Source organism: Danio rerio, chromosome 4, assembly GCF_049306965.1.
Source record: "Danio rerio strain Tuebingen ecotype United States chromosome 4, GRCz12tu, whole genome shotgun sequence".
Classification (NCBI taxonomy): Eukaryota; Metazoa; Chordata; class Actinopteri; order Cypriniformes; family Danionidae; genus Danio; species Danio rerio.
In genome coordinates this window covers 54,637,503-54,661,700 of record NC_133179.1, presented here as the reverse complement: position 1 = coordinate 54,661,700, position 24,198 = coordinate 54,637,503, and the positions used below count along the sequence as shown (strand labels likewise).

Here is a 24,198-nt window from a genome sequence, read left to right as displayed (position 1 = left end):
TTTCCTGTTGGGGGCTGGACTACGGCATTTCTGTATGTATTTGCTGCTATTTTCGGTAAAGATGATGTTAAATTTTGCAACAACATCCTTCAAAACGATAAGAGCGTGCGAGTAAAACACCTTCCACGGAGGCACCGCCCTCTTTTAAACGCCAGAGAATTTGAACGACAAGGATGGGATTTGATAGACTCTTTCACCTCGTCATGTATGTACTCACTTTCATGATGGGGGCTGGACTATGGCATATATGTTTGTATTTGCAGTTATTTTCGATAAAGTTGACATAAAATTTTGCAACAACATCCTTCAAAACGCTGAAAGAGTGAGAGAACTTCTACAGAAAGACCATGATCTCTTGAATGCCATAACAAATGAGCGACGAGGATGGGATTCGAACCCACGCGTGCAGAGCACAATGAATTAGCAGTCCATCGCCTTAACCACTCGGCCACCTCATCATGTATTTTCTTTCTTCTCTGGTGGAGGCCGCACTGTGGCACATATTTGTAAATGTATGTTTCTGCAACTATTTTCGGTAAGATGACTTACAGTTTTGCCGTATGAACGACAGAGCAAATGAACGACAAAAATGGGATTCGATGGACTCGGCCACCCCGTCATGTATGTACTCACTTGCCTGTTGGGGGCTGGACTATGGCATTTCTGTATGTATTTGCTGCTATTTTCGGTAAAGATGACGTTAAATTTTGCAACAACATCCTTCAAAACGATAAGAGCGTGCGAGTAAAACACCTTCCACGGAAGCACCGGCCTCTTTCAAACGCCAGAGCATTTGAACGACAAGGATGGGATTCGATGGACTCTTCCACCTCATCATGTATGTACTCACTTTTATGATGGGGGCTGGACTATGGCATATGTTTGTAATTGCAGCTATTTTCGATAAAGTTGACATAAAATTTTGCAACAACATCCTTCAAAACGCTAAAAGAGTGAGAGAACTTCTACAGAAACACAATGATCTTTCAAATACCAGAACATATGAGCGACGAGGATGGGATTCGAACCCACACGTGCAGAGCACAATGGATTAGCAGTCCATCGCCTTAACCACTCGGCCACCTCGTCACGTACTTTCCCTTTTCTCTGGTAGGCCGCACTGTGGCACATATGTGTATATGTATGGTTCTGCAACTATTTTCGGTAAGATGACTTTCAATTTTGCCGTATGATCGACAGCAAATGAACGACAAAAATGGGATTCGATGGACTCAGCCACCCCGTCATGTATGTACTCACTTTCCTGTTGGGGGCTGGACTATGGCATTTCTGTATGTATTTGCTGCTATTTTCGGTAAAGATGATGTTAAATTTTGCAACAACATCCTTCAAAACGATAAGAGCGTGCGAGTAAAACACCTTCCACGGAAGCACCGGCCTCTTCCAAACGCCAGAGCATTTGAATGACAAGGATGGGATTCGATGGACTCTTCCACCTCGTCATGTATGTACTCACTTTCATGATGGGGGCTGGACTATGGCATATATGTTTGTATTTGCAGCTCTTTTTTTTATAAAGATGACATTAAATTTTGCAACAACATCCTTCAAACCGCTAAGAGAGTGATGGTAAAACAACTTCTACAGAAACACCATTTTATCGAATGCCAGAACATCTTAGCAACGAGTATGGGATTCAGACACACGTGTGCAAAGCACAATGGACTAGCAGTCCATCGCCTTAACCACTCTGCCAACTCGTCTCGTACACACCTTTTTCTCTGGTGGAGGCCGGACTGTGGCACATATTTGTAAATGTATTTTTGTGCAACTATTTTCGGTAAGATGACTTTCAGTTTTGCCATATGAACGACAAGAATGGGATTCGATGGACTCGGCCACCTCGTCATGTATATACTCCCTTTCCTGATGGGGGCTGGACTATAGCATTTCTGTATGTATTTGCAGCTCTTTTCGGTAAAGATGACATGAATTTTTGCAACAACATTCTTTAAAACGATATGAGCGTGCGAGTAAAACACCTTTCACAAAAGCACCGGCAGGGCCGGAGTGGGACTCTTTTTCAGCCCTGGAGTGTCAAGCCTTCGACCGGCCCACCTCAGTTCACGACTGACTATATTAAAACAAGGTCACTTCCAAATTAAACAGCTAAATAAACATTAAATAAAACAGCTGCTTTAGAACTTTAAATGTTCAAAAACCCTAACAGTATTATATGTCTTAACAATAAAACTATAATTAAAAAAAAAAAAAACATACTCAGACAAGAATCAAACCCGGGTCTGCGGCGTCATAATCTAACGTGCTAACCACTGGACCACAACAGTTGTATATGAAGGACTGACTCATCTGAGTATTATCATCATTAACCTGTAGGCTGGTCATATATAAAAAGAGCAGAGCTGCGGTAAAATAATGAATAAGAAGACAGTAGTCAAGTAAGTAAATAAATTAATTTAAAAAGTGTGACTGCTGAGAGCAACAGATTCTGGAGCTAGGGACACCGGCCCTCGCGGCCAAAAAACGGACCGGCCCACCGGGAATTCTCCCGGTCCTCCCGATTAGCCAATCCGGGCCTGAGCACCGGCCTCTTTCAAACGCCAAAGCACTTGAACGACAAGGATGGGGTTCGATGGACTTGGCCACTTCGTAATAAAATTTTGCAACAACATCCTACAAACGCTAAGAGAATGAGAGTAAAACAAGTTCCACAGAAGCACCAGGCTCTCTCGAATGCCAGGACATATTAGCGACGAGGATGGGATTTAAAGAGCACAATGGATTAGCAATGCCAGCTGCTGAAGGATTGTCCATCAATATTTCACAAATGTTGAAGATGAGGGCCAATGGTAAAGCTGGGGAAGGAACCGTTCCAAGATTCACCGCTAGGTGTGCAGTCAAACAGGTTAGTCAGATGTCAATCAATTTTCCGAACTGAGCCGAAGGTACACGAAGGAGTAACAGGGTCATCTGGAGGTGGGTCAGAGGTCAAAAAAGTTCCTTGACCTTCAGTGATTTTCGACAAACAGCATCATTCGACAGAGCACAGCATCGTTTTGTTTAAAGTTCAGGACTTTTTTTCTGATAGTGATTTCTTAAAAAAGATAAGAAAATCTACATAATTGCACATATTAATGTTTTAGTGTGTTGTATTTCAAATTTGGATACTTTAATCTAAAACCATTTAATTTATAGGAGAAAAAATGTCTGAAAAATTCCACAAAGCCATGTCAGACGCTGACTGGATTTCACGTCTGGAAAAGTTTGCCAGCACAGGAGTTTGGCCATCAGATGAGGGCAACAGGAACAGGCCAGCTCCTCAATAAAAAAGTGGCATGAGATTTATCAAAGGGTGTGTATTTCATTTACATGATATAATGTTTGTTGAAATTTGCTTAACTTGTTAGGCTTCAGTACATTCAGTACAGTATCTGTAAAACATGTCATACTTGTTTTTAAATAATAATGTGTTTTAAAAATGCATGTATTTTGAGATTTACGTCGAATAATTTACTATAGTTTGACCGTTTATGAGATTTTAAAAGGTGGGGGAATGGATTATGAATGTACAATACAGCATGTGGTTTTAAAGCCTGAAATGTTCCTGTCCAGTTCCTCTTATTTTTTTTTCTTATAGAGGTAAAGTTGGTTTTATATTTGGATATTCAGACATTCTCCTTAATAATATCATTTCAGAAAAAAATTCTTTGCAAATTCTAAATAGGAAAATCATATTAGCAGACAATGATTAATGATTATCAAAGTACAGCATTGTTCACAGTGAATTAGATAAGTGTTGATATTGTTTTCAAATCATACTTGCATGCTAATTCCGATCGAATATTCAAAGTAATATGGTAAACAATATAGAGACTTCTAAATGAACGAATGTGCGAATATAAAACCAACTTTACCTCTATCTTTTTCTTTTTGTTTTTTGGAGATACAAACTGTACAATTACATATTAGATAAATATTACACACGTTCTAGAAACAGTGTTAAATTAATTTACAGAGCTATTTTGTGCTTTATTAAAGGAGTCATTGAGTTAAAATTATTTATTCTATTTTTCATGATTTTTTTCAGATTGAGAAATGCCCATTGCAGTCTCGTGGACAGAGGACCTTGCACTCAAAAAAATTATATGTTGGCTTTAACTTTTTTATGTCAACAGGTTCCACGTAACCGAGTTAAGTTACCTTAAAGAAAGAATATTCATTTGAGTGAACTTAAGCTAGTTACATAAAGGTAAGGTAATGTTGTTTATTAAATTTTGCAACATTTATAATGAACTTTAATTTATTTACACTGCTAAAAAAAATCCTTTAAATTTACTGAAAAATACCGGCAGTGGTTGCCAGGAATTTTCTGTAAAAATACGGAAGTTTTATATAACTGTTTTAATTTACAGAAAATAACCATATTTTATCAACTGATACAATGCTTAGTTCCCAAAAACCTAGTTAAGCTCACAAAAACGTAGTCATTCAATGCACTAATGTGTTCATGTATGTATAATTAGCAAACAGATTTTCCCTGTATTTGTAACTACACAGTTACTTTTAAACAAAAGAAGATGCAGCACAACATCAGCTATCCTTAGTTTATATTGGACTTGCACACAGATGCTACTATCCTCCACAACGGTGCACCATAATAGTTCAATTTATTCTATTTCACATGTTGGTTTCTAAATTTATTCAACATTTTATTTAATTTGTTAATTTTTGTATTTTTTTCTGTTAATATTTAACTTATTTAATTGTTTAGATTTTTTATTCCATGTTCATTACTGTTTTGTTGACCAATGTTAAATAAATATTGCATTTATAAATGACTGGTCCTTGACTTTTAAGTCCACTTTGTTTCAGTTTCTGTTTGTCTTTAACATTTTATTTACATTGTTTATTTATATTGTTAATATTGTATTATTAATAACTAATTTAATAATTTTACATTTTCTACTCTATTTTCATTACTGTTCTGTTGACAATTGTTAGATAAATAATGCATATATAAATAACTGACTACTCCCTGACTTTTAATTCTATACACTGTAGCTCAATGACATTTCTATAGATCATTTGTACATCAAAATACAGAACAATAATAACCATAAGCATGTCCGTGCACGTGCATGTGTGTGTGAGAAAGAGAGTGTGTGTGAGAGAGAGCTTATGTGCATGTGTGTGACATATGCGTGCATACCTGTGTGTGAGTGTGTGTGCATGTGTGAAAGAGAGAGAGCATGTGTGTGTGTGTGTGTGTTTTCCAGAGATGGGTTGCGGCTGGAAGGTCATCTGCTGTGTAAAAATTTGCTGGATAAGTTGGCGGTTCATCCCGCTGTGGAAACCTCAGACTCTTGGTCCTCCATAATCATCACACTGAAGACTAATCATGCGTACAATTCAGGCTTAAATGTGAATAAATTATATTTTAAACATTTAATAAAATAACAGTTATTTAAAAATGCAATAACATTTTAGTGAGCAGAATAAGCTTATTATAAAGTATTCCAAACTTTTTACTGTGGCTGTATATTATAGTTATTACTACTATTTGTTGTGCAACATTTTTTTTTTTTTACATGGGTGGAAACCTTTGTTGAACCAACCTGTTTCTGATGTTTGCTGGGGAGCGATTCTGAATGTCTGGCAACTGTGCAGAGCTAAAAAAAAAAAAAAAAAAGATCACTGTATTAAGTAGCTTGAGGGGACATGTGGTACATTGTCCATTGGCTCCCAGTGCTTCAGCATCTTTGTACATGTTTCCGGTGGAGCTGGTGGTACTGCTGGTGCTGGTTGTGGCCAAATCATAGTGGGAACTATAGTAAAAGTTCAGTGGCATCTGAGGTAACAGGTGGATATTCTATTGATGGAGCAGGTGGAAGGAGTGGCTTTGGTGCTGGTCCAAATTCCTCGTCATCTCATCAAAATTAAACGGAAACTTGTTCAAATAGATTATAATCGCATTTGACTTTTTTTTTACTTGAAATGACAATCTTTTTGCTAAATTAAAATAATTCAACCCATTCTTTAAACAGGGTTTTGCTTGTCACCCTAAAGAGTTTAAAACAATAATTAATATTATCCCTAAAAACATCACAGTATTGATCAGAGGTTTTCTTTCACACTATTCTGTAATGTTCGCTCTTCCATCTTTATTTTTAGAGATACAAAATGTAATAATAAGTTTTAAATGAATATTCTTATTTAAAGGCTTCATCCTAATCAGCTCAGACCTCGTTTATTTTAAAAGAATTTAATTCACAGAAATTAGAAAAATAAGAACAAGTTGCATTTCTTTTTTAATTCTCCCCAAAATTAAAGAACTTCAGTTAAAATGATTAATCATGTGTATTCATCAAAATAATTCCTGAGATTAAAAGTTGATACTGAGGAGAACTTGCCAATTTTGTGAAAGTTATTGAAAACACTGAGCATGTTTTCTACAACTGCATATACTCATGTACATAACTTATAATACATAATGTCACGCGCAGAATCCCACAGATTTTCTGCAGATTTTTAGCCCATCATTAATTCTATTTAGTAGAAATATTATATGAGAGACTTGCTTTGTTTACCAGATAATGTGAATCTAATTGGATTTGCATTTTAAACATTAAATAAAAGTTTAAAAGATATTATTCTTTGTTTCACATATTTAGGATTTAGTTATGATACTCCCAAAATATTTTGGCAGAAATTAACAGATTTTTATCAAAATTCTTTGCAGAAATAGCAAAAAACGTCGACAGATTCTGTCTGGCCCTACTCATGACTCATAATACATAGTGCATAATACAGAATGTCTCATGTCAATATCCATGTAAACCCTTTTTACAATAAACAAGTTAAATTTGGTGTAACTAAAACAAATTGTACACAGCATTACCTGGTTAACAACCTTTTATGCTTTGCAAAACATTCTTCATTTATAACTGCAGGTTTTTGGACCTTCTTTTAAAGTGTGACTTTGAGATTATTAGACTCATGAAAGGTCAAATAAAAGTATCCTCTTTCAATTTTTATTTTGCTCACCTATCATTGCTGGTTAGTAATAGTATATATATATATATATATATATATATATATATATATATATATATATATATATATATATATATGCAGACAGCATACAATATAATATATTAGTCCACATGAGCAGTACAATATGTATTGCATATTAATAATAATTGGAATTTACAGATAGCTGAAGTCCTTCAGTAGTCTGTTAAGTCCTGGAATTAGCATGTAAGCTAACAAATCAGTCATGTTCTCATTCACAATTGAGACACTGGGTTTCCCATACACCAATTTATTTGTAGTTATGTGGGAGTTTTCACATGAACATTTCTTTAAGGGAAACTAGTTGTCTACAGAAAGTTTAATTGTCTGAATACAGGAAAACGTTTTTATTTTCTAAAATCAGTCCATCAAAATAAATGTGTAGTGTTCTGAAACCAAAGTCTTCTTTTGTTACCCACAACTCATCAAGATTTAATCAAGTCAAAATCTCATAATCTGACACAAATCTGATCTGTTGTAACAGGCAAATGGCATTGTGTAGTCTGATCAGGGCTTTATGGAGTCTGCATCAGTCTCTCACTGTCATTGCAAGTTCACACCGGCCGAGTTTAGGTGGATTTTTATTCACCAACAAGTATTGTGAAACTGCAGACAAAAGCCCAAAATTGGAGGCAAATCGGTGTTTGTTCAAGGGAGTGAAAATCAAACAATGTGAATAATCAAAAACACAATCTAAGGGTGTAGGACGGTTTCTCTGCATCTCCCCAAACATTTTCTCCTCCCTAATCTTTCTAATTCTCTTTTCAGAGCCGACCATTTGATTGCAGTGTGCAATGTGCACAAATTTGGTTCTCAGTTCATAATAACTTAAAACACATATAGAGTTATTTTGCTTTCTTGCAAAGAAGAAGTGGAAACTCTCACAACCTGATACATCTTCACCCCTCTTCAGTTATTGAGTTTAAATCTTCAGGTTCAAAAGGTTTCATTCCAGTAACTTGAGATGTATTCAAGAGTTCACACTTGTCCCGAGATGCTATTCCATGCTATCCCGGGTGAGAGCCTTAAGCTCCGCTTGACAAGGCCTCATTTTTTCTCTCCATTGTGAAGCTTCATATGATTGACGAGGCTTCTTTTATGTTTAAAGCCCTTTCCACACTCACTGCATCGAAAACGCTCGCCTGAGTGAATCTTCATGTGTTGCTTTATGGAGTCTTTGCATGTGAGACTCTTTCCACAATGATCACATGTGGTTCCAGTGTGACCATTGGTGTGATTCATGAGCCTAGCTTTGGTTGTGAAGCTCTTTCCACAATGAGCACATGCAAACGGCTTCTCTCCAGTGTGACTTATCATGTGGTGATCGAGTGTGTTTTTACATCTGAAACTTTTACCACACTCTGTGCATGTGTAAGGTTTCTCTCCAGTGTGAATCCTCATGTGGATGGTAAGGTTTTGTTTTTGAGAAAAACCTTTCCCACACTGTGTGCAAATAAAGCTTCTCTCTCCAGTGTGAGTTCTCATGTGGACTTCAAGGTTGCCATTTTGCTTATAACTCTTTCCACACTGGAGGCAAGAGTAAGGCTCCTCCCCAGTGTGAATTCTCATGTGCGCTGCCAAGTTTCCTGTAGTATAGAAGCTTTTCCCACACTTTTGGCATGCATACGGCCTCTCTCCAGTGTGAATTCTCATGTGCACTGTTAAGTTTCCTATAGTATAGAAGCTTTTCCCACACTGTTCGCAGGTGTAAGGTTTCTCCCCTGTGTGAACTCTCATGTGAACATCAAGGTTTGACCTTTGACTGAAACTCTTTCTACACCGTTTACAGCTGAAATTACACCCAGATTTGGATTTCCGAGGTCTTCCGCGTGATGAAGTCTTTTTAGTGAGTGTGGGTTTTTCATCAGTTGTTATTTCTTGGTGTTTTTTTTCTTCCATTTCATTCCATTGATGAGTCTCTTCTTTCAGCACCATCAGGTCTTTAAAAAAAGAACAAAAAAAGTTAACTTTAGTATGAAAGCACAAAGTGGTAAGCATGATATGGATATTTACCCCAAATATTAAAGGGACTCTACTATTTACTCTCCATCATGTGCTTTTAAACATTTCCTTTCTTCTGGAACACAAAGTAAGCCAGCGTTTTTATCACAATATCTTATTTTGTGTTCAACAGAATCAGGAAACTCATCAAGGTTTAATACCACACAATGGAAAGTCAATGGTGAGGCTATTTACATTTTTGGGTCAGAAATACCTTTAAAGAGTTCCTATTATGAACCTTTTTTACAAGATGTAAAGTAAGTCTTTAGTGTTCCTAGAATGTGTCTGACGTTTCAGCTCAAAATCAGATCATATACCTTGCAAAATATTTCATTTTGGAGGTCAGAGAAAAACCAAGCTCTTTTTGTGCCTGTGGCTGTAAATGCAAATGATCAAATGCTCTAGATTACTTATGTTGTGTTCCCTCATGTGCATCTCTTTCTTGGAAAACCTGATTGAGACAAATCCTGCATGTTCATAGCAAGTGCGCATAATTCAGCTTATATTTGTGAGTTTGCATTATTGTATATAACTTATGCAAATGTTTTCCGGTACTGGTTTGCAGCTGGACAGGCATCCGCTGTTTAAAGCATATGCTTGATAAGTTGGTGGTTCATTCCACTGTGGCGACCCCTGATGAATAAACGGAGTAAGCCGAAGGTAAATGAATGAATGAACTTGTGCAAATGCTTAATGCCATGTTTGCTGTAAATTGAAGTGATGAGAAGATGACATACTTTGCTACTGGTATTCATTCATTTGTACTTTTGTTTTTGTTTTCTTGCCTTTGTGCATGTCCTGAGGCTTAGCTGAAGACCTACATGATGACATTTTATATACCTGACAAAATGCAGAAATGCCATTTAAAAAAAAGGTTATCTGCTGTTTGTCCAATCAGGGACAGTGACAATGTAAATATACAAATAATATTGTTAACCCGGTGTTTGCGAATGTGAACTGTCTGTTAATGAACACCCAGGATTATTTTATAACCCCAGGCATAGCATGAGCAGTGTGAAACGTATTTACAGGTAACCCAGGATTCTGTTTATCCAGGGTTAGAATGACCCAGGGTTAACAATTTCAAGTGTGAAAATTCCTAAGAATACTCAGCATCAGCTCTCAGAATAGACGTAGTACAACGACAAACAGCAACATACAAAAATTCTCAATCATGTCATAGTGACCTGATCTCATTTGCTATTGATTTAAAACTTACAATTCAGTTGCCTATTGGAGAAATGACATGGAATAATAAACGGCTATACATGTTCATGACTATACATACAAAGAAAAATAAGAAAATAAGAAAATATAACTTTTCAACATCAAGCAGCATTAGGCATGGGCCAGTATAAGATTCTGACGGTATGATAAGCTTGAATAAAAATATCACGGTTTTGAGGTACTGAGATTACTGCTCTAAAATATATTATTTTTAAATGTCTGGGTGGCGAGGCAGTGGCGCAGTAGGTAGTGCTGTCGCCTCACAGCAAGAAGGTCGCTGGGTCGAGCCTCGGCTCCGTTAGTGTTTCTGTGTGGAGTTTGCATGTTCTCCCTGCATTTGCTAGGGTTTCCTCTGGGTGCTCCGGTTTCCCCCACAGTCCCAAGACATGTGGTACAGGTGAATTGGGTAGACTAAATTGTCCATAGTGTTTGAGTGAATGTGTGTGGATGTTTTCCAGAGATGGGTTGCGGCTGGAATGGCATCCGCTGCATAAAAACTTGCTGGATAAGTTGGTGGTTCATTCCGCTGTGGCGACCCTGGATTAATAAAGGGACTAAGCCGACAAGAATATGAATGAATGAATGAATGTCTGGGTAAAAAACAAAAACTTTATATTACAATATATTTTCTTTTGAGTCTTTTTTCTTTTTTTGTCAGGCTAAATAATTTAAATGAATCATTGACTTCTGCTGTCTTCATTAGTTTCAAAAACACATTTCTTTACGATTAAAAATGACATCTTTTATCTGCTGGAGATACTGTTGTCGTGAAAAAAAAAAAAAAAAAAAAACTTAGATATACTGTAGGAATGGTACAGAAGAAAATATTGGCCGTTTTAAAACTTTGATTTTTCCAAACGGCATACCTTGAAAGCAGTTATTGTCTCATGCCTAAGCAGCATAACACTGTTTTTATGATGGATAAATTAATTCTTAAAAAAAAAAAACTCAAGTAAAAAGACTCCAATGGCGCAGCCTGCTGGTTCGTGAAGAATATGGTCAATACTGACGAATTTTACACTCAAATGTTTGCATATCATCAGCATGCTGTAATCCATTTCTTAAGCAGAAAAAGTCATTTTTAGACTAGCTTGTTGGCCAGTTGTAGTCAGTGCAATGCTAAACATTTTTGTTCCACTATAATTTGTTCGGTTTGTCACGCGTCATCCCACAGCAACATCATATAGTTTAAAATACTGTACAATGTTTTATAACAATTATTTGGCCCAGATGAAAAAGATTTTATTTGCTCTATCAAAAAAATAATATAATTTAATACATTTAATAATACAATAATAAATGAATAATAAAATTAAAATGTTTTAGATATTTCTTTCAAATGATTTTAAATACCGTGTTAAATGGCCCAGATGGAAAAGATTTTTATTTGCCCTATCAAAAATATAATAATTTTAGTAATACAATAGTAAATGAATATTAATTTTTTTATGTATATATTTTAGATATTTCTAGCAAGATTTAAAATTTTGTGTAATAACAAGCAAGCAATACTTGTATCAACAAACTTTTTTTCCAAAATAAACTTTATTTAAAATAAAAAAACAAATGGACAAATGTTTTAAAAGTTTTAAAAACTATAATAAACTAAACCTGTGCAAAACACAGGTCTGTCCAGGTCAATGTCCTTAGCAGTAAATACATGAAGCACGTTTAAACAAATATTATTGTAAGGAAAATAATTAAAGCATTATAATAAATAATTTAAAACAAGTTAAAATGACCTTTTTGAATAATAAGATAAAAATTTTTATTGGGTTGGATTGATGGTGATTGTATGGGTTTTGGCCAGATTGGGTAGAAAAACATGAACCTTAATTAAAGACCAAAGGAAAAATGAAGACTTGTTTATAAAAGATTTAAGACCTACAGCACAACATTTCAGTAAATTTAAGACTTTTTAAGACCCCAAGGAAACCCTGTTTAAACACAATAGCCCTGGTCAATAGTTATTATAATAATGATGTAATTCTAATTCAGATACTATCTGTGAGAATTAGTAACAACTACTAGAAACAAGTTTAAACCCATGAAGAAGTTGATGAAAAAAGGGGAATTGTGATCAACGTGACATATGCAAACATATTCCTGTCTTTCAATGAGTGCTTTTGTGCGTTTAGGAGAACTAGGCAGCACACTCAGGGCTGCAAGATGGATTAAATTTAGTGTTCTTATTAATAAAATATATCTGAATGAGGATCAGATGACTGAGTTGGTCTTTGAGGCCCCATTTACACTAATGCATTTTCGTTTTAAAATGCATAAGTTTTGCTACGGTTACGCCATCTGCCACACTACGCCGGAGTTTTCGAGTGCCGAAAACGAGCGTTTTGGAAACGCTGAAGAGGCCGTTTTCATTCTGAAACGCTGCTTCTCCAGTGTGGATGGGGAAAACAGAGACATCTAAAAACGGAGGCGGGGCTGCCGACATTCGCCTCTCTGATTGGGGCTTTTCCTCAATATTAAGTAGCCTAACACACAGTTTAGTACCGCATCCTCTTCTTGTAAGTTCAGACTTCTCAAGTTTGATCAAGGCTGCAGTCTCCCCCTCCTCAGTTTGATATGGAAAACAGACTATACCGAGGACACGGGTAAATCTTCAAAGGGAACAGTGTACTTTATAACTTCATTCACATCATCCTGGCTACGTTGTTTCACTTTCTCAACAATAAAATGTAAACATGATTTAAGGAACTGCCTATTTTCATTTTAATATTAGCAACTTAACAGACAGCAGAAATGCTGAGACGTTGTGCTGCATTTATGAGCGTCATCTTCACTGTGTGGATATTAATAACAAAACGGAGCCGATAACAACTGCCTCTTTTCAATTTCAGTGAAAATACAAAACATGCCCTCTCTTTTGCTGAATATCAGTTTTAATAATCTATAATAGCCATTATAAAAGTATAACAGACAATAAGTTTATACAATATAGGAAATAAAGGCAATCGATCTGTCAATATACAGAATGTAGGCTACGTGGTTACATTAATCATTAACTTATCTTTGCGCTTAGCCAAAACACGTTACCTGAGAACAAGTAATAGATTCCAATGACCAAAGTCGGGGAATATGTCGTTAGATAAAGACAACAAGATGAATGAAATCGCACGTTTAATAAATATAGTGAGATTAGATCCTGCGGGAGATGCTTGATGAGCAAGTCCGACGAGCAGAGCTCTCATCTGGGTAGAAATGCTGCATCGATTGCCTGAGAGTGTGTGTGTGGTCAGGTGATGTGGGTTTTTAGTGTTTTGGTGTGGACAGAGAGCTTTTTAGAAACGCTCTGTGGAATGCTAGTGTGGACATCGTTTTAAAACTAAAGTGCACTAGTGTAAAAGGGGCCTGAGAATAAAAATCAACCTGTTTGTTCCTGTGGATCTTCCTGTTTGACTCTGAATGTTTCTTCAATCTTCACATCTTCACTCTCCTCTTTAATAAATGCCATCTTTATAACAGTGTGGAGATCAGTCGATTCTGGAGGAGTTTTTTTTCTTTGTGTTTGGACACTTTATCCTGTTTAAAATGAACAAAACAATAAAAATGTCCTGTTTAAAATAAATAAAATTATGAAAAGAAACAAAATAACTTCTCTTTAACACTTAACTACTTAAACAGTTTCTTTATATAAGAGTAATTAACAAAAAGAAATTAGGTAAAACGTTTCTTTAAAACACTTACTACATACTTTACTGTTACTTTATTCAAAAAATAGCCCTCGGTTACTGAGAATAAATTAGTACTACGTTGTATAAAGGGTTAAAATAATATTTCCAACAGCAGTAACATAATTTAGCATCATATAAAAACTAAAACTTTCAATCGGGTTATATCTGTAAACGTTTTAAAACAAACCTTACTCCAGTTGAATTACAGCGCTGACGTGGCGCCGCCTGATGACGTCACACGCCATGCCAAAATAAAAGTCTGTTTTGTTAAGCTTTTTTGCCACTTACTGTTGCAGTCAAGACTAGGGCCAGACGGAATCTGTAGATGTTTTTTGTTATTTCTGCTGAAAATTTGGGTAGACATCTGCGGATTTCTGCAGAATGTTTTTGGGAGTATCCAACTAGAACCTTAATATGGGAAATAAAAATAATACCTTTTTTTACTTTTATTTTATGTTTACAATGCAAATCCAAATAGATTCACTTTATTAGGTAAACAAAGCAAGTCTCTCATATAATATATCTATTAACCCAGATAGCAAAATACACTCGGGCCAGTTCCGGCAAGATTGTCGCCTGCCGGAGACTAACCCCTCGGCCCAACTTCGGCTGCCGGACTCGGGCCGGATGCCTGTGGACTCACTGCCCGATTCCGGCCCGAATCAAGCGGGCCAGATGCGGCGGCCGTAAGCGAGCCGAAGCTGCGCATCCGCGCCGGAATCGGCGCGAGGGTAATGTGCGCTGCGGCCCGGAGCTGGCGCGACTCCGTATTTATACACCTTATAAAACCTTTTGGTATTACATTGGTACTTGATATATGGTATTACAACCATTTGAATTTATATAACAGCAAACACAGGCTATAATGTAAACACAAAGTGTAAGCACTGCGTTTAACCTTTGAATAAAGTGCAAACTGCATACATATTCTGTAACGAAAATAATCAGACAAATGACAAAATAAATAAATGTTAAACGTTTATTAATTGCATGAAAAAAATAGTACTAAATTTTATAAATAATTTTGTAGTGCACAAGAATATCAATATAAAAACAACAATAAACAACACAATAAAGACACAGAAAGATTTAAACAAAAAATCTAAAAATTACACACAAACACAGATGTTTTTTTTAAAACAACCCTGTTTTCCCAACAGACTTCAATTAAAAATATGTAAAAAACAGCTAAATTTTATATAAACCCAAATATAGAAACCAATTTAAGATATAGCAAGAAACATCTTAAAAATACCAATGACAATCCGTAAAATATCCAAGTCAAACTTGTAAAAAGTACTGCAGAATTCTGAAGAAACATCTTGAAACATTTTTTAATAAAACATTAAAATAATAATAAACAAACAAATATATATATATATATATATATATATATATATATATATATATATATATATATATATATATAATTGCAGAAGTATAAAGTCAAACTTTTTTTTTAAATAAACTTGAACAAAATCAATTGCACAAACAGCAAGACATGAGTGAGATGATTATACATTTCATATATATACACGTCTTGTGCAATTTTATATTTATAACTTTATTTGTATTACGTTTATTAAAAATGTATCAAGATGTTTCTTCAGAATTTGGCGCGCACACATACATACACATACCATACATATATACACACACACACACATATATATACATATACATATATATATATATATATATATATATATATATATATATATATATATATATATATATATATATATATATAAATGCAAATGAAAGAAACAAATTGTTCAAGTATCAGGGAACATCCTAATACACTTAAAATGTTGTTTAAAAAATAAAACAAAATAGTGATGTAGACATTTGACACATTAGCTTTCTCTTCTTTCTTCCTCCATCCCTGTCAGGGGCAAGTTGTAGCTACCTTGTAATGCATTTTTCCACTTCTTTATCAGTGGCGTGGTATGGACATTTGTCCTCACTCCATCTGTGATTAAAAGATAAACAGATAATTAGTAGTGAACAAGTACTAATGTAAAAAAAAAGAAAAAATTAGGAAAAAAGTAGGCTACCTACGAAGTAAAAAAACTATCAAAAAAAACAAATAAACTTAAAACACTTTGAAATTAGCAAGAGCTTGAACTTACCAGTTTCTTCATTTGTTCGGGCTGCTCCTTTAGTTGATTTTCAAGCTTTTCCAAATCAAATTGGCCAAAGGAAGGTCAAATGTGTTTACATCTGGAATTTCATCACGTCTGTTTTGGTTTTGTGAGAATCAGGCCCAGCTGCTGCTTTATGACGTTGCATGATTTTAAAACTTCAGTCAGTCGTGCTAAAAAAGAAAAATAACAGATTAGTATAAATCAACCTGTAGCTTATTCTCATACAACCTCTGTAAATACAACAGTGGGTTAGACACTGCTGATATTCTCTAGTTGATCTTTACTTTCTAGCTGCATTAAACCTTAACAAATTTAGTGATGTCTTCAATTCTTACAAAGACATCACGAGATGCAATAAGTTCTGTCTTGATCTCAAACTGCACTAGAACAAAGACTGTAAATGTTCATAGGTGTACCGAGGGCCAGATGCAAAAAAACAAACGTTGTCGCGGGCCAAATTTTACATACATCACACAGACAGTGTGTGTGTGTGTGTGTGTATATATATATATATATATATATATATATATATATATATATATATATATATATATATATATATATATATATATATATATATATATACACATACATATATATATATATATATATATATATATACATACAGTTGAAGTCAGAATTGTTAGCCCCCCTAAATTATTAGCCACTGTTTATTTTTTCCCCAATTTCTGTTTAACGGAGAGTTAAACATTTTTTCCCACACATGTCTAAACATATTAGTTTTAGTAACTCATTTCTAATAACTGATTTATTTTATCTTTGCCATGATGACAGTAAATAATATTTGACTAGATATTTTTAAGACACTTCTATACAGCTTAAAGTGACATTTAAAGGCTTAACTAGGTTAATCAAGTTAACTAGTCAAGTTAAGGTAATTAGGCAAGTTATTTTATAACAATGGTTTGTTCTGAAGACTTAAGGGGCTAATAATTTTGACCTTAAAATGGTTCATAAAAAAATTTAAACCGCTTTTTATTCTAGCCGAAATAAAACATAAGTCTTTCTCCAAAAGAAAAAATATTATCAGACATACTGTAAAAATGTTCTTGCTCTGTTAAACATCATTTGGGAAATATTTAAAAAAGAAGAAATAAATCAATGAGGGGCTAATAATTCAGACTTCAACTGTGTGTAGATAGACAGACAGACAGACAGACAGATAGACAGATAGATATATAGATATATAGATCATAACAAGAACTGCTGCTTAATTGAATGCATGTAATAGTGACACCCGGTGGTTATTTATTGAATTATGTTCATTTTTGTATAGCGGGCCAGATTCTATTGATATTTATAAAAAGCCTCGCGGGCCGTAGTTTGGACACGCCTGGTGTACTGGAATGTACAGTATCTGTGCATCTTGATGGTGGTCTTAAGATTTCTGCCATAGTCATTGATGGTGATGGTACTTGTGGTGCTGCATTGATTTCTGAAATCTTCATACCTGCCTTTTATCCAGCCTCTTTGTTCCAAGTAATTTTTCTTCATCACGGTATAGATGTGTCTATACTGTCCCTTGATCAGATACATTTACAAATCAAAACATCACTTTAGTATAGTGCCAGGGAAAACTCACAGGTTGTAATAGATCAATGACATAATGTTGACAGTATGTGTTTAAAATAATTGCAAACAAACCTGTTCTGTCTTTAGATGTATGACAGGCGATCATCATCCTCATCTGTCTACCAGTCAGAAATCACAGTTGCGTGTGGATGTTTGAGTCGAGCTTCCTCATATGCATCTATAATGAAATATCACATTGTTGTTAACCTCCCGTAAAGAAAAGTTCAAATCCTGAAATACTATCAAAGTTAATTAATGCATATAATACCTATAGTGTAAATAATCAGTACACAGAAGGTTGCACAAGATTTATTCGGAGATTCATGCAGAGTGACAGCCTTATGAATCTGAGACATAGATTTGTAAGATGGTCAAGCACATGCATTATTCTGTACCCATGAAGATTAACCTACCATTGTGAAAAATGTTTGATGATGATGATAGCCAATAACAATAAACCATTTCAGCTGTTTGTGAAGCAATTAGTAATGTAAAGTCTGAAAAGCTCAATCTATGTTGAAAATGTATCAGCAGTTTACAGCTTATAATGGACTTTTAGCACACAACTATAACATGCCTATTCACGTTCAAAAGAGTGTGCCATTGACTTCTTTGGTCGTGATGTTCTGCAAAATGATCTCACTAACCTTTGTTAAACAAGAACAACAAGACTTAACCAACAAATATTGTTACCCATTCATTTAAATCAGAATTTATCACTGTCAATAACATAAAAAAAACATCAAAATCTGCTTTAAGATGTTCAGTTTTACATTAACTGACCATTACAGCTTGAGCAAAAGATATAATTGATTCACATAGGCTAACACATATGAATTAAAGTGCATAGTAATATATTTCTCTTGGATAATTTAAAGAGAATAGTAAACAGTCGAGTTTCGATCACTTTTCGTGACTAACTGCATAAACAAGATAAACAATAATATTTTATTAATCCAAAACGATTAGTTTTTATTTACACATAATCACAGAATTAATACTGTTGGATAAGTATACGCCTGTACAATGATTTTTTTTCAACATCCACGGTACTTTATAATGTTAAATCAGGAAAAAAACACGTTTTGCCAAGTTAGTTAATGGATTCGTCTACAGAAACTTTCTTTAACACAAAGTTAGCATACACACAAATTCGTTTCATGTTTCTTTAAAATAATTAAAATAGTTTTCAGTTACTACACACGTTACAATCTAACATTGTGTTAGGGACAGGAACTTTCAGACGTGTTTGTAACTGTTAGCGTTAGCATACATTAGCTCCAGTCGTGTTTCTTAAAGCAAGTTACATTTCGTATCAAACTGTTTTAAATTACTAAACGCTGTTACAACCAAACACCGTGGAAATGTTTTAAGCTCTAAATTCGCTAATTATACAGTACACAAGCAGTAAAAAGCTTACCTTTCTGACCGGAACCCACGTGAAACCTTTGAAAAACCAAACTTTTTCTTCTTGTGATCTTCGTGCCATGGTGGTTGACAACAAGCTTTTTGGAGCATTACCGCCACCGTCTGGATGGAGTTTGGATAAGGAGTTTAGTAACGCATGTGTTTATTATGAAACCAACTTCTGCTTTAAAAAAAAAAAAGTCAGCACAGGAGCGTGCTATCTCAAAAATAAGCGAATTTTACATAGTTTTTCTCTAGATGACATGTATAATCTATTTATAAATAATACTGTTTTGTTTGCGTCTAAACATAGCGACCATCCACACAAAATATTCTTTTTTTTTTTTTTTTTTTTTGCTATCGTACCATTAATATTTTCTCAAATTAGCATTAAACGTGGAGCTAACAGATTACTAGATAAAATAAGAACTTAATCGGTTGCCATCAGCCGAGTCCTTGCCAGAGGCGGCCAGGACTCTACAGACAGATTCGGGCCGGATATGGTTGATCGGAATCGGGCCAGTCCTTTACAGCCGCATCACAACCGCATGTGCGCGAGCGAGCTGCGGGCCGCACTCGGCCCGGATAACACTCGCCGATGCCGAGTCGGAGCCGGAGGCGCCGGAGGGCAGCCGAGCTCGGGCCGATTACTGCCTGCTATCTGGGCATTGTTAGCCTACTTATTGTTTATTTATCACAATTTACAATAAGGCTCTTAAAGCACTGCTTTGATAAATGTAGTGTCGTCATATTTCAAATACCTCAAGTAAAATGAAGTCATTTGTTTTATTTTTTTACTGACAGTGTACTTGTATTTTTTTACGTTTCTATTTTAGATTAAGATCAAGTGTAAAATAAAATCTACATGTGATGTACAGCTATTTAAGAAACAAATTTGCCATATTGTAAAGAAAATAGTGTAAAATATGTAAATAAAACGCTAAATTTAAATATTTTTACCATATACTTTAATTTAACCTTTTAAAGCTTAAAAATATATATTTTTAAAAATGGGCAAAAAGTGTCTCTATGGCCTTAAAGATTATTTGGTAGTTTTACCAGTGCTATTGAAAAAGATTAATTGTCATGAAAGGAAAAATTGACTATACTTCCTTTGTTAGTGCAAATTATACATGTAGCTTTGGGATGTAAGCAATTAAACTATTAAATTAGGTTTACACTTAAAAAAAAAAGTGATTTCATAATGAAAATCAGATTTTTTTTCAAAAGTAACCAACTAGTACTTTTTAAAAGAGTAATTTGTACTTTTACCTAATATTAGTATTATTTACTTAAATTTTTGTTATTTTAGCAGTGTGATAGTATTTTTACTTGAGTACAAAAAAGATTTCACAAGCACTTAGTGCAGGTTTATTTTATTATTAATATATGATTAATAAATATTATTATTAATGGTTTTTATTTGTATCTATTCGTATGCAATGTTTTATGGGTTGCTGAGAATACATTTCAGGTCTTCAATACATAGCATGTCAGTCTTGAAAAAAAAATAGGTGCTGGAATTGACTTTCATTAGGCTGTGCCTGTATGAACCCTGTCATGTACATTTAACATTTATTTCAAGATTTGTCTAAAAGTGTAGGAATATGACATATAGCCTATATTTATAAGGTCCAAGCAGCATTTCCAGCTTTTGATGAATAGGCTACTATGAATACTTTAGATTTAAGTACAGCAGTTTTCTTTTTACTTTTTAAGAACTTTTAAAAGCACATTTTAACTAAAACTTTTTTTTTTATCTGCAAGCACAGTTAATGTTCAGACTATTTCAAATGTTTAAAGTGACTGACAATAATACATATTCTTAATAATAGGATTTAATCTGCATCGTTTTAAAACTGTGCACACCTGTAGCTGCTTAATTAGGCTTACGACGCTATTTTTTAATACTGGTTAAAAAATAGCGTCGTAAGGTGGTACTTGGAGAGACCATTTTTTTCTAAGGTGGTACTTGGTGAAAAAAGTTTGAGAACCACTGCTTTAATTAATGGAAATAAAATTATTGGTTAATTCTTGTTAACTCACAGTGCCTTAACATTAATGTTAACAAGCATAACTTTAAATTGTAATAATGCAATAGTAAATGTTAAACTATAATTAATAAAGGTTTAAAAGTATAGTTCATTATTAGTTCATGTTAGTACATAGATTAACTAAAGAAACCTTATTGCAAAATGTCACCAAAAAAAAAAACAAAAAAAAATTTTTTTTTTACAGTTTTAAGAGCTTTAAAAATAAATTATATATCTAGTTGTTATGGCATGTAATTAATGTTACTACTAATTAAATACTTAGAAAATACTGTCAGAGGATGGGCAAAACACAAAGATAAAACATAATATGCGCATTGACACAAACGACCAAGTGCAAAAACATAAATTACAGCCATGTTCATTCATAATTATATGATATAAATCACGAGAGGGTAAATTTGGTTTAAAAAAAACTGAAGTTCATTGACTCATACACAACAGTAAAACAATGCTTTTGCACAACAGTAACACATTGCGAGTAGTAAAGTCTCTTACCTTTGACAGATGTTGTAAATCCGCTGAATAAAACAAAAGGAGCAGATCGCGGATGTGTTTATTTTACTCTCTGAGTCAGAATGAAAATGGCATCTTCAAATTTCCCGCTGGTGCAAAAACACGGAAGTGCGCCACAAAGCGCTAGTGGTCGAAAGTATGCGTGCATGCTCTCTGTCACACACGCACACACACGCAGAGATAGAGCTTTCTGTGTCAACATACTTTTTATTTTTGGGCTTTTTATTTTGGGCTTTTTATAGAAAGTAGCAAGTCTTTACAAGTCAATAGGCGCAAGTCCAAGTGAAAGTCCGAGTCATTTATGTTCAAGTCCAAGTCGAGTTGCAAGTCTTTTTATATTTTGTCAAGTCGAGTCTGAAGTCATCAAATTCATGACTTGAGTCTGACTCGAGTCCAAGTCACATGACTCGAGTCCACACCTCTGCTTCCTTGTCCTCATTTGTAAGTCGCTTTGGATAAAAGCTTCTGCTAAACGACTAAATGTAAATGTGAATGTAAGAGTCTCATGCTCTAGCGACTGAGCTAGCCGGGCTGATGAGAAGCTCTTTCAAGAGCTAGACACTGTTTTCAGTAATACCTTCCCTACCCGTGACAATCTTCTGCTAAATCCTGATTTCATCTTGTAACGCTGGACAGAATGTGGCCCAGGATATATGCCCAGTGCATGTGTTAGCAGTTGCAAGGCAGCAAAATGCCTAATTTGTCCCTGGGTGGGCTTGAACAACCAACCTTTCTGTTAACAGCCTAACGCGCTAACCTATTGCGCCACAGAGACTTAGTAAAAGGTCACCTACAGTGGTAGAAAGGCGGAACTTTGTCTCAAAAGGTCTGCTATATGAACCCTTATGAAGGTTTGCTGTTAGAGAGAGGCAACAGAAATGCCCAACATGGGGATCTAACCCACGACCTTAAGATTAAGAGTCTCATGCTCTTCCGACTGAGCTAGCCTAGCTGATAAGGCGCCATTTGAAGAGAAAGACACCGTTTACAGTAATACCTTCCCTACCCGTGACAATCTTCGGCTAAATCCTGATTTCATCTTGTAACGCTGGACAGAATTAGGCCCAGGATCTATGTCCAGTGCAAGTGTTAGCCGTAGTAGAAAGGCGAAACTTTGTTTCAAAAGGTCTGCTATATGAACCCTTATGAAAGTTTGCTGAGAGAGAGAGGCAACAGAAATGCCCAACGTGGGGATCTAACCCACGACCTTAAGATTAAGAGTCTCATGCTCTTCCGACTGAGCTAGCCTAGCTGATAAGTAGCCACTTGAAGAGTTAGACACCGTTTGCAGTAATACCTTCCCTAGCCGTGAAAATCTTCGGCTAAATCCTGATTTCATCTTGTAACGCTGGACAGAATGTGGCCCTGGATATATGCCCAGTGCACGTGTTAGCAGTTGCAAGGCAGCAAAATGCCTCATTCGTCCCTGAGTGGGCTTGAACCACCAACCTTTCAGTTAACAGCCGAACACGCTAACCGATTGCACCACAAAGACTTAGTAAAAGGTCACCTACAGTGGTAGAAAGGCGGAACTTTGTTTCAAAAGGTCTGCTATATGAACCCTAATGAAAGTTTGCTGAGAGAGAGAGAGAGGCAACAGAAATGCCCAATGTGGGGCTCGAACTCACGACCCTGAGATTAAGGGTCTCATGCTTTACCGACTGAACTAGCCAAGCTGATGAGGAGCCATTTCAAGAGCTAGACACTGTTTACAGTAATACCTTCCCTACCCGTGACAATCTTCTGCTAAATCCTAATTTCATCTTGTAACGCTGGACAGAATGTGGCCCAGAATATATAACCAGTGCACGTGTTAGCAGTTGCAAGGCAGCAAACTGCAAAATTCGTCCCTGGGGGGGCTTGAACCACCAACCTTTCAGTTAACAGCCAAACACGCTAACCTATTGCGCCACAGAGATTTAGGGAAAGGTCACCTACAGTGGTAGAAAGGCGAAACTTTGTCTCAAAAGGTCTGCTATATGAACCCTAATGTAAGTTTGCTGAGAGAGAGAAAAGTAACAGAAACGCCCAACATGGGACTCGAACCCACGACCCTGAGATTAAAAGTCTCATGCTCTACTGACTGAGCTAGCCAGGCTGATGTGAAGCTTTTTCAAGAGCTAGAGACTGTTAAGTTTGCTGAGAGAGAGAAAAGTAACAGAAACACCCAACGTGGGGCTCGAACCCAGAACTCTGAGATTAAGAGTCTCATGCTCTACTGTTGGAATATCTTGCCAGTTCCATGCGTGTTCAATAAGAAAAGGTCTGGAGAGGGTTTTCTTCAATGCTAAAAATATTAGTCATTTATTAGATACAAATGAATAATTCGATGACAGAGCTCTAGGTTACGTTACCCCAATGCAATACAAGAATTACATTCAAGATGTTCGCAACTAACATACATTTCCTGACTCCAGCATATATACACAACTGATCTTAACAGGTGGAGTTTTGGTTTATCGTCACTTATCAGCCATTCTGCAGTCCCTTGGCTCTTTGCAACCCCTGGACATT

General features: G+C 35.5%; 2 protein-coding genes, 1 long non-coding RNA gene and 3 other non-coding genes across 12 annotated transcripts in view; 1 reads left to right on the top strand and 5 right to left on the bottom strand.

The window, feature by feature from the left end:
• LOC103910797 (uncharacterized) overlaps positions 1–24,198 on the top strand; it is a 1,018,570-nt gene that overhangs the window by 564,252 nt on the left and 430,120 nt on the right. The window lies entirely within an intron of this gene.
• trnas-gcu (transfer RNA serine (anticodon GCU)) lies at positions 377–458 on the bottom strand. Its single transcript has one exon. It is a non-coding gene; the product is annotated as a tRNA-Ser (tRNA).
• trnas-gcu (transfer RNA serine (anticodon GCU)) lies at positions 1,008–1,089 on the bottom strand. The gene has a single exon. It is a non-coding gene; the product is annotated as a tRNA-Ser (tRNA).
• Positions 7,390–14,213, bottom strand: si:ch211-212k5.4. 2 transcript variants are annotated; one of them, XM_017355743.3, is made up of 3 exons: positions 14,158–14,213; positions 13,666–13,818; positions 7,390–8,993 (listed from the first exon to the last, which is right to left on the bottom strand). In XM_017355743.3, exons 2-3 carry the CDS (start codon positions 13,748–13,750, stop codon positions 8,101–8,103), a joined length of 978 nt encoding a protein of 325 aa, XP_017211232.1. In that variant the 5' UTR covers positions 13,751–13,818; positions 14,158–14,213; the 3' UTR covers positions 7,390–8,100. The 2 variants fall into 2 exon arrangements, with proteins under 2 accessions (XP_017211232.1, XP_073804940.1); XM_073948839.1 differs by having other exon boundaries at positions 14,163–14,213.
• LOC137491303 (uncharacterized) lies at positions 15,806–19,185 on the bottom strand. Of its 2 annotated transcripts, none has more exons than XR_011011267.2 (5): positions 19,131–19,185; positions 17,783–17,888; positions 17,589–17,659; positions 16,103–16,287; positions 15,806–15,942 (listed from the first exon to the last, which is right to left on the bottom strand). It is a non-coding gene; the product is annotated as an uncharacterized lncRNA (long non-coding RNA). The 2 variants fall into 2 exon arrangements; XR_012402728.1 differs by having other exon boundaries at positions 17,593–17,659.
• trnak-uuu (transfer RNA lysine (anticodon UUU)) lies at positions 23,710–23,782 on the bottom strand. Its single transcript has one exon. It is a non-coding gene; the product is annotated as a tRNA-Lys (tRNA).

What these genes read in the sequence shown, in the direction of transcription:
- si:ch211-212k5.4 (XM_017355743.3), bottom strand. Translation starts at nt 13,750, where the DNA reads ATGGCATTTATTAAAGAGGAGAGTGAAGATGTGAAGATTGAAGAAACA. An exon ending in AGATCCACAGGAACAAACAG is followed by an intron (nt 8,994 to 13,665) that starts GTTGATTTTTAT and finishes CTTTTTTTAAAG; the next exon opens with ACCTGATGGTGCTGAAAGAA.